This window comes from Procambarus clarkii, chromosome 94, assembly GCF_040958095.1.
Source record: "Procambarus clarkii isolate CNS0578487 chromosome 94, FALCON_Pclarkii_2.0, whole genome shotgun sequence".
NCBI classification, from domain to species: domain Eukaryota; kingdom Metazoa; phylum Arthropoda; class Malacostraca; order Decapoda; family Cambaridae; genus Procambarus; species Procambarus clarkii.
This window is the reverse complement of record NC_091243.1, coordinates 6,857,499-6,870,630: the sequence shown is the minus strand read 5'-3', so window position 1 is coordinate 6,870,630 and position 13,132 is coordinate 6,857,499. Positions and strand designations below refer to the sequence as shown.

The 13,132-nt window shown below is 46.3% G+C and overlaps 2 protein-coding genes across 2 annotated transcripts; one reads left to right on the top strand and one right to left on the bottom strand.

Moving 5' to 3' along the window:
* The first annotated feature begins 1,566 nt into the window (after positions 1-1,566).
* On the top strand, positions 1,567-2,873 carry LOC138359983 (uncharacterized). Its single transcript, XM_069319860.1, has 2 exons — positions 1,567-1,601; positions 1,859-2,873. The coding sequence occupies exons 1-2, from the start codon at positions 1,567-1,569 to the stop codon at positions 2,871-2,873; spliced, it is 1,050 nt and encodes a 349-aa protein (XP_069175961.1).
* Positions 2,874-2,967: 94 nt separating this feature from the next.
* Positions 2,968-3,636, bottom strand: LOC138359982 (uncharacterized). The gene has a single exon (XM_069319859.1). The coding sequence runs from the start codon at positions 3,634-3,636 to the stop codon at positions 2,968-2,970; it is 669 nt and encodes a 222-aa protein (XP_069175960.1).
* Between the last annotated feature and the right edge of the window lie 9,496 nt (positions 3,637-13,132).

Genomic DNA, 13,132 nt, shown 5'->3' with positions numbered 1-13,132 from the left:
AGACAAGATTGCACAAGATGGCTGACTTAAGCTAAGGCTAAGCTGGTGCATGCGCAAGGCACCGGAGGCGACATTAAAACATCGCATAACATACTGAGACGAAGAGATAAATATGGCTAGAGTCACTCTTATCCCCAAGTGAAGGACAACAGCTTGATGAGCAAGAACCACTGAATCTTAGAACGTCCGTTGACATAAATTAACCAAGTGCCATAAGTGTGAGGCGGGGCCACGGAGCTAGATCCTCCCCCTCTGGTCCTGGCCACAACCAGGTATAAGCTCATCCACACACCCTCACCAGTAATTAAGTCTGAGCCTCGACTGATATAACACATCACTCCTCAGAGACCTAGCAGCAAGTGATTTATCTACAGGGGGGCATTTTCTTCAGGGATTAATTTATCAAGAATTTAAGTTTTAGGTCTGGCCCGTGGAAGGTCTTGCCATCCAGAGCGGCCGCCCGAGGCGCTCCTGTCCGAGACGTGTATTTTACATGATAGATGACGCCTTGTATACCTAGAGAATATGTTAATGATATTCTGAGGGCGTAATTTATCTTTGGGGAGAGAGAGAGAGAGAGAGAGAGAGAGAGAGAGAGAGAGAGAGAGAGAGAGAGAGGAAATGACAGTATAAGACCGGGGTATAAATAGGTATTTTTGTATCTGTAAAATAAGCATTTAATGCGAAGTGTAGTATGACAGAGGACATGTATTCTTGCTTCTTAATAATGCTCGCTACTTGTCCCCAGGCACACACACACACACACACACACACACACACACACACACACACACACACACACACACACACACACACACACACACACACACACACACACACACACTTATGGGGCCTCGTAGCCTGGTGGATAGCGCGCAGGATTCGTAATTCTGTGGCGTGGGTTCGATTCCCGCACGAGGCAGAAACAAATGGGCAAAGTTTCTTTCACCCTGAATGCCCCTGTTACCTAGCAGTAAATAGGTACCTGGGAGTTAGTCAGCTGTCACGGGCTGCTTCCTGGGGTGTGTGTGTGTGTGTGTGGTGTGGAAAAAAAAAAAAGTAGTTAGTAAACAGTTGATTGACAGTTGAGAGGCGGGCCGAAAGAGCAAAGCTCAACCCCCGTAAAAACACAACTAGTAAACACAACACACACACACACACACACACACACCAGCTGCCTCCTTGTGATAGGTAGCTCACGTATAGTTCATGGTCATTACTTAAACCTCTGAACACCCCCCCCAATAATAAACACCCTGCCTACGTCACCCAACTTCCCCCCTTGATACTCCCCCCTGACACTAAACTGCCCCGGGGGAGAGTACCAGCGTCATCAATTACCCAAACACGTTCAACTCTTCCAATGCATCATAAGCACTCAAGTCCGTCCAAAGCACTCAAGTCCGTCCAAACCCACTTTACTGGTGGACTTTTTACCACGTGGATGATCTGTAGCTTGAGTCAAGTGAGACGGAAGGGACTGGAGGGGATAGAGATTAAGTGACAGGAAGGCCGAGGGACCGTCTCCAGGCTGGAGACGGTACCGTCCAGCACTTGCGATAAGTGATGTCGACAGGAATTTTAGAACTGAAGGTTGAGAGGTAGGCAGCGAAGGAGCAAAACCGGGAGAAGACCGGACGGGTGCTTCAAGGACCCGGGTCCGGAGTCTCTGACGATAGCGGCTCTTCGTTCAGAAGAAAGAGGGAAGGGCGGAAAGCGTTATATAAAGGGAGAGGGAGGGAGGGAGAGACGCGATATATAGAGAGAGAGGCAAGACCGTCAGGTGGGATGGGAGCTCCTGGGAAAGTATTTGGCACGAGTTTGTTGACGGTGATTTATTAAATGCGAGCAACCACAGACAGCTGACGGACAGAGTGCTTGTACCTGACAGAGAGCTTGTACCAGACAGAGTTCTTGTACCAGACAGAGTTCTTGTACCAGACAGAGTTCTTGTACCAGACAGAGTTCTTGTACCAGACAGAGTTCTTGTACCAGACAGAGGGCTTGTACCTGACAGAGAGCTTGTACCAGACAGAGTTCTTGTACCAGACAGAGGGCTTGAACCAGACAGAGAGCTTGTATCTGACAGAGAGCTTGTACCAGACAGAGTTCTTGTACCAGACAGAGTTCTTGTACCAGACAGAGTTCTTGTACCAGACAGAGTTCTTGTACCAGACAGAGGGCTTGTACCTGACAGAGAGCTTGTACCAGACAGAGTTCTTGTACCAGACAGAGGGCTTGAACCAGACAGAGAGCTTGTATCTGACAGAGAGCTTGTACCAGACAGAGTTCTTGTACCAGACAGAGTTCTTGTACCAGACAGAGTTCTTGTACCAGACAGAGGGCTTGTACCTGACAGAGAGCTTGTACCAGACAGAGTTCTTGTACCAGACAGAGGGCTTGAACCAGACAGAGAGCTTGTATCTGACAGAGAGCTTGTACCAGACAGAGTTCTTGTACCAGACAGAGTTCTTGTACCAGACAGAGTTCTTGTACCAGACAGAGTTCTTGTACCAGACAGAGGGCTTGTACCTGACAGAGAGCTTGTACCAGACAGAGTTCTTGTACCAGACAGAGGGCTTGAACCAGACAGAGAGCTTGTATCTGACAGAGAGCTTGTACCAGACAGAGTTCTTGTACCAGACAGAGTTCTTGTACCAGACAGAGTTCTTGTACCAGACAGAGTTCTTGTACCAGACAGAGGGCTTGTACCAGACAGAGGGCTTGTACCTGACAGAGTGCTTGTACCAGACAAGCATTGCTTGAAGCTCAGATTTATTGAAATCGATCAAGCTGTTGGTAAGGTCAGCTTGGAAAAATCTGAGTATACGAGGTATACACAAAGAAGAGAAATAGAAAATGATCAGAAGTAAGCTTGGGAAGGCTTAGGGCTTGGTGGTGCACAGAGAAGCTTACTGGCCGGCTGCGAAAATATATTTACGATGGAAGAAGTACTTACGTAAGCCTTTAGTGGCCTCTGGTGACGATGGTTTGAGGTGTTATGTCTGAGGGTGAAGACGCAAGCTGGTGCTCCAGTCGCCAGGGCTGGAGCGCCTTTGTTGTCGCTGGAACACACTTGGGGACGTGGAGGCTGGAACACATTTGGGGACGTGGAGGCTGGAACACATTTGGGGACGTGGAGGCTGGAACACATTTGGGGATGTGGAGGCTGGAACACATTTGGGGATGTGGAGGCTGGAACACATTTGGGGATGTGGAGGCTGGAACACATTTGGGGATGTGGAGGCTGGAACACATTTGGGGATGTGGAGGCTGGAACACACTTGGGGATGTGGAGGCTGGAACACACTTGGGGATGTGGAGGCTGGAACACACTTGGGGATGTGGAGGCTGGAACACACTTGGGGATGTGGAGGCTGGAACACATTTGGGGATGTGGAGGCTGGAACACATTTGGGGATGTGGAGGCTGGAACACATTTGGGGATGTGGAGGCTGGAACACATTTGGGGATGTGGAGGCTGGAAAACACTTCAGGATAGTCTGAAGAAGGAGGCTGGAATACACCTGGAGGTGTGGAGGAGGCTGGAACACAGTTGGAGAATGGAAAGATTTCTTTCAGTGATACTCCGGCGTGGGCCTTAAGCCTATGGCTGGCCTGCCGAGTGTTACTCATGTCTGTCTGAATTAGGCGGTGGGTGAGTATTTATGACTCACATGTTGGCTTCTGTAAGATTATGTCTAATGTGTTTAATAACTTCTACATTGTTAAATCTCAGTGTAAATATGATTTGGTATGTGACACTGCACTCTTAAACCTCTGTTCCTGTGGTCTGTCGGGCATCTCTCCACAATGGGGACATTTCCTCTCTTCTTCTTCTTCTGGAGCCTGTAAGCGTACCCGCTGTGCTTGGAGGCGATCCGAGCCTGATGCGATATAAGTGCATTTCTATTTTTCTCTTGTACGCTTTTTTCAAAATATGTGCTCCATAATTGGCTCAATTCTGGTGCCAACTTGGACGATCAACTCCTGATGTTGCAACTTTTGCATTATGGTCAATGTGCATCTTCTGCGTTGCTCTATCTTTAATTATTTTCTTAATCTGTGCTAGACCCTGTGGTGTGTAAATGTCTGCATTCCTCCTCTTAGTTGCAAGTTTTGCAGCTTCATCTGCACTGTCATTCCCTAGTGTTCCTACATGACTTGGCACCCAGTTGATAAGTATTCGACGACCTTGACGATTGTTGGCATTACTGCTGTAATATTTGGGCTCAGACGGATGTTGTGATTCTTTTTCGCTGAAGAGCAAGAATATCATCGTCTGCTAGCAGACGTTTACCAATGTCTGCTGGCAGCGATTCCCTTCAGCGGCCCTGGCGGTATAGAGCCAGGAAGGGGTGACTCTGTGGCTCTGGCGACATAGAGCCAGGAAGGGGTGACTCTGTGGCTCTGGCGGCATAGAGCGGGGAAGGGGTGACTCTGTGACACAAATCAGCTCTGCTGGACAGGAATGAAGGTTGCCCAACTGGTGTGGTTGTTGATGGGGAGGGAGAGGGAGAGAATATGTGGAAATACTGACCCACACTTCTCTCCCGTGACAGGCAGCCACGGTGTATACATTAACCTGACGTTGACGAGAGTATGCGTGCATGTATATTATGGTTTATACCTTGGCTCACGCAACCAAGCGTGCGGAACTATAAGGAACCAAACATAAGGAACCACGACGAACTTTTTTTGGCGTTCTTTTGGTTCATCCGGATTCATTCGCTGCTGGTGCGTCAAATGAATCCGGATGAAACAAAAGAACGCCAACAACCTGCCATTTAGCACACGCGCGGGAATGAGAAATTTGGTTTAGAGAGTAAATATGGATAAGGGTTGATGTTTGCAGAGTCATCACTCGAGGAAGACTTGGTGTTTGGCCCGAGTGCCTGTACTCTTGCTGAGAACCAACACTCGCCTCAATGTTATTCACATACTTTACAGGATCTGCTTAACGGGTGTTAATATTCGCAAATCGTGGATAAATATATTTGAAAATATGTGGTTATTTATATATATATATATATATATATATATATATATATATATATATATATATATATATATATATATATATATATATATATATATATGTGTGTGTGTGTGTGTGTGTTAACCAAACCACACACACTAGAAAGTGAAGGGACGACGACGTTTCGGTCCGTCCTGGACCATTCTCAAGTCAATTCTCAAGTCCACAATCGACTTGAGAATGGCCCAGGACGGACCGAAACGTCGTCGTCCCTTCACTTTCTAGTGTCTGGTTTGGTCAACATATTTCAGCCACGTTATTGTGACTCCTCGTCTGCAAATATATATATATATATATATATATATATATATATATATATATATATATATATATATATATATATATATATATATATATATATATATATATATATATATAAATAACCACATATTTTCAAATATATTTATCCACGATTTGCGAATATATATATATATATATATATATATATATATATATATATATATATATATATATATATGCAGACGAGGTATATACTCTCCTGTTCCCTCCTCCCGCCGCCAATATGTGTGTGAGAGAAAGAAATATGAAGTAGACATAATACAGGAAAAATAAATTGGTTAGAAAATCGCTGTCCCAGAGCTAATAGCTCGAATCTGCAGATACACAGAGTACATACACAGGACACACGAGCTAATAGAGAATCCCCAGCATGAGGGGCTGCAGTAGAAGCGGTCGGGAGGACCAACAGCAACATCCTACATAAATGCTTAATGGCGGCCACAAATGATGGGGCTCGGAGGCTACTGGAACCAAGGTTGGTGTTAGCATGGCTCTCCTGTGGCGTTTCCCCCTGCCTGTAAACCGACCTTGTTGCCTGTTACAAATAGCACGTTCATGCCCTCTCCCTGAGACTCTGGACTCTTCAGTCTCCATTCCCTTTAATCTTGAACTTGCTGACTCAAGACGGATTTTCTGAAGTTGCCCTTGGAACACACCAGGGGTGGGGAACACACCAGGGGTGGAGGAACACACCAGGGGTGGAGGGAGCACACCAGGGGTGGAGGGAACACACCAGGGGTGGAGGGAACACACCAGGGGTGGCAGGAACACACCAGGGGTGAAGGGAACACACCAGGGGTGGAGGGAACACACCAGGGGTGGAGGGAACACACCAGGGGTGGCAGGAACACACCAGGGGTGGAGGGAGCACACCAGGGGTGGAGGGAACACACCAGGGGTGGAGGGAACACACCAGGGGTGGCAGGAACACACCAGGGGTGGAGGGAACACACCAGGGGTGGAGGGAACACACCAGGGGTGGGGGGAACACACCAGGGGTGGAGGGAACACACCAGGGGTGGAGGGAACACACCAGGGGTGCAGGGAACACACCAGGGGTGGAGGGAACATACCAGGGGTGGAGAGAACACACCAGGGGTGGAGGGAACACATCAGGGGTGGAGGGAACACACCAGGGGTGCAGGGAACACACCAGGGGTGCAGGGAACACACCAGGGGTGGAGGGAACACACCAGGGGTGCAGGGAACACACCAGGGGTGGAGGGAACACACCAGGGGTGCAGGGAACACACCAGGGGTGCAGGGAACACACCAGGGGTGCAGGGAACACACCAGGGGTGGAGGGAACACACCAGGGGTGCAGGGAACACACCAGGGGTGGAGGGAACACACCAGGGGTGCAGGGAACACACCAGGGGTGGAGGGAACACACCAGGGGTGGAGGGAACACACCAGGGGTGGCAGGAACACACTAGGGGTGGAGGAACACACCAGGATTCACGAACTCTACACAATCTTACATTATCACGGTGGCTTTATCTTCATTTAATAAACAGTTTACAAGCTTCTAACCTTCACAACCCAAGGTTATTGTTGGTATAAACAACCTGGCAGTGCCTCGGGTCTCGTAAACTGTTTAATAATGGATGTAAACAAAGCCGCAATAATTGTGGAAAGATAAACAGGTTTCGTAAAGTTGCGTAAATCCTTGCCCTGAGGTGTTAGCGTTCTCCTCCTCTTTATGACTCCAGGGGCGGAGTGTTCCTGGTGTGGGTGGGGGTGGGGGTGGGGGTGTGGGTGTGGGTGTGGGTGGGGTGGGGTGTGGGTGGGGGTGTGAGTGTGGGCGTGGGACCCGTGGCTTGGTAGCCATCGTGGGTTCTCTTCAGAGAGATCTGGGGCGGGGGCCAGGAGCTGAGTCTCCTCAGTATAGAGGGATGACAGCTCTGGGTGACACAGCCTCTGGGTGACACAGACTCTGGGTGAAGTGACACAGTCTGAGGGTGACATAACTGCCTCGTCCCACTTCAGAGTTCTTCTGCACCCTGCACTAGTCAATTCAGAGTTGAGAGGCGGGACCCATGAGCCGTAGCTCATCCCCCATCCACCCCCGCACATATAACTAGGCGGGCACTCTCACTAACCAGAGCTCACCTGTAATTAAACTCCGTCAACGGGTAGACAAACATTCAATGTTTACTCAGTAAATGTCTATGCTCACTTTTACCTCCAAAAATGTTATCTATATACGCAAAAATACATTTAATGCTAATTTCTCTTTCGTTTTCTCTTGCAGTTAATTTTAACATACAAGATAATCATCATATATTTTTATGTTCTTTGTTTATCTATCTAATTGTTCGTGCCAATGTTTTTATTTATTTATTTTACATTCGCAATTACTCAACAAATACGTAACAGTTACTTAAGAATTAGCAGAAACTAGAATGCAGATTTGCAACACTCGGACTTTGCAAAGATGCTTCATAAATGTGATTATAAAGATATTAGCCCACAACGGGATGAGGTCCAATGGAACAACAGGTGTATTTTGTGGTACTCACCCACAGGTAAAACAGGTATATTTAGTGATAGCCCACCCACCACAGGTGGGTTGGTGGGCTACACCAGCACAGGTGGGCGGGTGGGCTACACCACCACAGGTGGGCGGGCGGGCTACACCAGCACAGGTGGGCGGGTGGGCTACACCACCACAGGTGAGCGGGCGGGCTACACCACCACAGGTGGGCGGGCGGGCTACACCACCACAGGTGAGCGGGCGGGCTACACCACCACAGGTGGGCGGGTGGGCTACACCACCACAGGTGGGCGGGCGGGCTACACCAGCACAGGTGGGCGGGTGGGCTACACCACCACAGGTGAGCGGGTGGGCTACACCAGCACAGGTGGGCGGGTGGGCTACAAAGAGAGGAGGTCAGCCATCACCACACTGCTCATCACAACAGTGAGGGGAGATGTGTGTGTTCAATTATCAAAACAAGAGTAGAAAACACAACCCAGGACGAAATGCAAAAGGAATAGAAGCTGTGGGAGGAGAGGCTGTGGGAGGAGTGGCTGTGGGAGGAGAGGCTGTGGGAGGAGAGATTGTGGGAGGAGAGACTGTGGGAGGAGAGATTGTGGGAGGAGAGATTGTGGGAGGAGAGACTGTGGGAGGAGAGACTGTGGGAGGAGAGGCTGCGGGAGGAGAGGCTGTGGGAGGAGAGACTGTGGGAGGAGGACAGAAAGACGAAGCTAGTTAAAACAACAAGTAACTCCTGAAGCCTCCATCCTCCTGTCCCAGCGCCTTAGTGTGGTGATCCAGAGAGGAAATGTTCACTGCATCCAGGGTTCCTGCCCGCCATCTGAGGAGCTGGAGGAGCTTGACAACCTGTAACAAGTAGCCTTGTACCTTGCCATGTAACTAATGTTGTTTTTGTGTAAAGAAGTTTTAAATAGAATAAAATAATAAACTACAAATATATTGTGAGTGATACTAGACAATATATAAGCGTACGTGGGTGCCCCACAAGGTTCTCCCCGGATGCTACATATCCTTTTCTTCAAGACCAAGGGTCTCTAGAAACACAACCAGAGGGGGGGCACTCCACCATATACAAACACACACACACACACACACACACACACACACACACACACACACACACACACACACACACACACACACACATATATATATATATATATATATATATATATATATATATATATATATATATATATAACTGAAAACTCACACCCCAGAAGTGACTCGAACTTCTGGGGTGTGAGTTTTCAGTTGCATATTGTCCTGGGGACCATTCAGGCTTGTTCGCATATATATATATATATATATATATATATATATATATATATATATATATATATATATATATATATATATATATATATATATATATATATATATATATATATATATATGGCAGCATGGAGCTGTGTAATTTGTGTACTGCTGCCCATTGGTAGTCAACTGGCAGCGAGACACATCTCCCAGGTACATTGCAACGGGGGAGGGAAAAAAAACTTTATTTTTATTCCATAGTTTTTTTCGACAAAGTAACGTGGAAAGAGGGAGGAGAGGCAGCTACTGGCCGCACCCCCCAATCCCCCTTACCTCATCATAAGGGGAGGAGCTGCCACAATCAGCACCTCCCCCCCTTCCCCATCTCCCATTGCAAGGGAAGCCCCTGCGCCCCCTTATCGTGAGAGGGGGGGCTCAGGGACTTATAGCAGGGTGTCACCAGGGGCACCCTTGACACACACTAAATGTAGAACTGAATGTTTAGACTGTAAGCTAAGAGTTACCTAAAAAAAAAAAACCATGACACAAAACATGAAGGGCTAAGAAATAGTGGAGCCACAACAACGACATGTAAGATTTAAACCAAGAATGTCAGAGCAAATAACAAACATAAATTGGAACCTTTGAACAATCATAACAAAAAATACTGATAAGTAGAGAAACTGATTTGACAGAGAAATTGGATATTTTTTTTAAAATGTCGTGGTAGAGTTGTCAATCATTGACTTGTAAATGAAAATACAAGAAATCAATAGTATTCAGACACACACACACACGTACACATGTATATAGACTCTCTCTCACACACACACACACACACACACACACACACACACACACACACACACACACACACACACAAACATTATGCAGCTCACGCTCCTCGATTCTTCGTGTGGACGTTGGTGATATTTCCTCCAGTAATGGGCGCCAAGACTAGAAGAAAACCCCGTATGTTTTTCTCCTTTCCTTAATACGTCTGGCAAAGGCTTTAGCTATTGCAAAATGCGCCGTAAAATATCGTCAGTGACAGTTTAGCTGCGTGAAGCCGGAATGGCAACGATGTTTTTAGTATCTTCTTGTTTTGTATTATTATTTTCCTGATCGGTCTTCTTGGAAGACCTGTTTGGTCTTGCAGGAAGACCTGTTTGGTCTTGCAGGAGGACCTGTTTGGTCGTGGCTCATCACTCCTCTAGACACACTTTCCTGCCTCTCATTTCCATAAAACTTGGAAAATCTGGAAAATCTGGAAAAATTGGAACTCTCTGTAGTGGAAGAGGACTCTGTAGTGGAAGAGATGAGAGTGGTGAGAGGGCAAGTTGACTGGTGAGAGGTCAAGTTGATTGGTGAGAGGTCAAGATGACTGGTGAGAGGTCAAGTTGATTGGTGAGAGGTCAAGATGACTGGTGAGCGGTCAAGTTGACTGGTGAGAAGTCAAGTTGACTGGTGAGAGGTCAAGTTGACTGGTGAGAGGTCAAGTTGACTGGTGAGCGGTCAAGTTGACTGGTGAGAGGTCAAGTCGACTGGTGAGAGGTCAAGTTCACTGGTGAGAGGTCAAGTTGACTGGTGAGCGGTCAAGTTGACTGGTGAGAAGTCAAGTTGACTGGTGAGCGGTCAAGTTGACTGGTGAGAAGTCAAGTTGACTGGTGAGAGGTCAAGTTGACTAGTGAGAGGTCTAATTAGCTGGTTAGAGGTCAAGTTCCTTTACTGTTTTAGTCAAAACTTCTCTAACAAAAGCGTAATAATAAATAATAATCAATTATAGTTCATATTTATGTGAACTATAATTACAACAGTTATTTTTTATAAAATTCGACAGTATGTTTTATTTTATTTTATTTTAATTGGTTCAATTTCTTGTCTTCAGAGTCTGTCATATAAGTTCACGTGATTCATTTTTCATATTTAATTAAAACCAAAGACGGTTCTCGAGACATTGTTACCGCACGCGCCAGAGGCTGAGAATATATAGGCTTATAGAGTAGGCCTAAGAATATATCCCCTCCCCCCCCAAAAAAATACATTTTTTAATATCAACAATATCATCATACTCGGCATCATCTTAATTACCTCGTTAAAGAGGTAATTACCTCGGAAACTAACTACAATGACCAACGACTCTTCACATTTAACAACATTCGTCATTCCTAGCTTACTCACTACCCGACATGACGGGCAAATATACTTAACGCCACACTCAGCAACATCCTGACACGCGTCAAAGAGACCACTGGGGAAGTACTGAGGAGGCGGGTGATGCTCATTGGAGGTTAGATCTCCAATGATCTAACGATGTTAGATCATCGTTCAGAATGAGGAGGATGAAGAAGTTATAGACAACCAAACCCCAGAAGCCAGAGACCACAGAGACCAGTAACGTGTGGGTCAAGAGCAGCGTTGGAGGCCAAGACCTAAAAAGGATTAAGAAGAATCTGTTTCATCGAGTAGAAAATGAAATAATTGTCGAGATAAATCCCTTAGTCCTTGTCACTATATAACCCATGGAAGAAATATGAGGACAGGAGTTGGGATATGAGGATAGGATAGGAGCTGGCATATGAGGATAGGATAGGAGTTGGGATATGAGGATAGGATAGGAGTTGTGATATGAGCAAAGGATAGGAGTAGGGATATGAGTACAGATAAGAGGAACCTTCCCAACAAGGCAGACCAGGACAGATAGCCAGCACATAGTCAAACTATTAGTACGAGGAAATTAAAATCTTTCGCAGGAAATCATAGAAAATTGCCCTGAAAATTAATACAAGAAACGAGATTGATCTCGTAAATGTAGCAGAGATAAGACATAACAACGACCACATAAATAGACATAAGACATAAATAACGACACCAAACTGGGAAGACTAGCTACCACCGTTACCACCTACGGTAGAAAACCCTCTAATAAACGATCATTAGACGAGGCTCACCAAACGAAGTTGAGAACATTGAATGATAAGTAAATATGTGAAGAGCTGAATGAAAGTGGATCCCTAACAGCTGCTGAACATGAAGGGCGAGGACGGCTTGTGAGGTGAACCGAGCACATTGCTGCTGGAGACTCTGGGGTAGACGATAGCAAGCATCTCTGGGGTAGACGATAGCAAGCATCTCTGGGGTAGACGATAGCAAGCATCTCTGGGGTAGACGATAGCAAGCATCTCTAGGGTAGACGATAGCAAGCATCTCTGGGGTAGACGATAGCAAGCATCTCTGGGGTAGACGATAGCAAGCATCTCTGGGGTAGACGATAGCAAGCATCTCTGGGGTAGATGATAGCAAGCATCTCTGGGGTAGACGATAGCAAGCATCTCTGGGGTAGATGATAGCAAGCATCTCTGGGGTAGACGATAGCAAGCATCTCTGGGGATAACCCGACGGCTTGGACCTGGCAGGATATCACCAGGGGTCCTAAAAGAAGCTCCTGAATTCCTATGGAAGCCACTCACAGTGATCCTGAATGTATCACTGGAGACGTGTGGGATGCCAAGCAGCTGGAACATTCGTACCTTATTATTTTATGTATTCTGTATATTAGAATTTATTGTAGTGATAATCGAAGTAGTTTTGATGTTTGTTAGTACTTTTGACCAGTGTGTGAGATTCCTCTTTGTCCTGACACATAGAATGAAACATATTGAGAATTAATATACGTTTATAAGATTGATTGTCATTTGATATATTATAAATTGGTTTTCAAAATAATTAAAATTGTGAAGTGGAAAAAAAAATCGTAGTTATCAATTCTGGCTTAAATACACAGCCAGTTGGTGACGAAATTACAATGTCAATGAGATAGATGAGGTGCAGGGACCCCCTGGCCCGGGTGTACGTACTGTACTGTACTGACTTTACTGTAGATCATTACTTTTTTGTACTGACTTTAACCACAGTGTATTCACCTAGTATTCACCTAGTATTCACCTAGTATTCACCTAGTTGTGTTTGTGGGGATTGAGCTTTGCTCTTTCGGCCCGCCTCTCATCTGTCAATCAACTGTTTACTAAGTGTGGCCT

Excerpts from the sequence above, each read along its gene's own strand:
- LOC138359982 (XM_069319859.1), bottom strand. The coding sequence starts at position 3,636 with ATGAGTAACACTCGGCAGGCCAGCCATAGGCTTAAGGCCCACGCCGGA.
- LOC138359983 (XM_069319860.1), top strand. The coding sequence starts at position 1,567 with ATGTCGACAGGAATTTTAGAACTGAAGGTTGAGAG. Across the intron at positions 1,602-1,858 it reads TTAGAACTGAAGGTTGAGAG|ACAGCTGACGGACAGAGTGC; the intron begins GTAGGCAGCGAA and ends GAGCAACCACAG.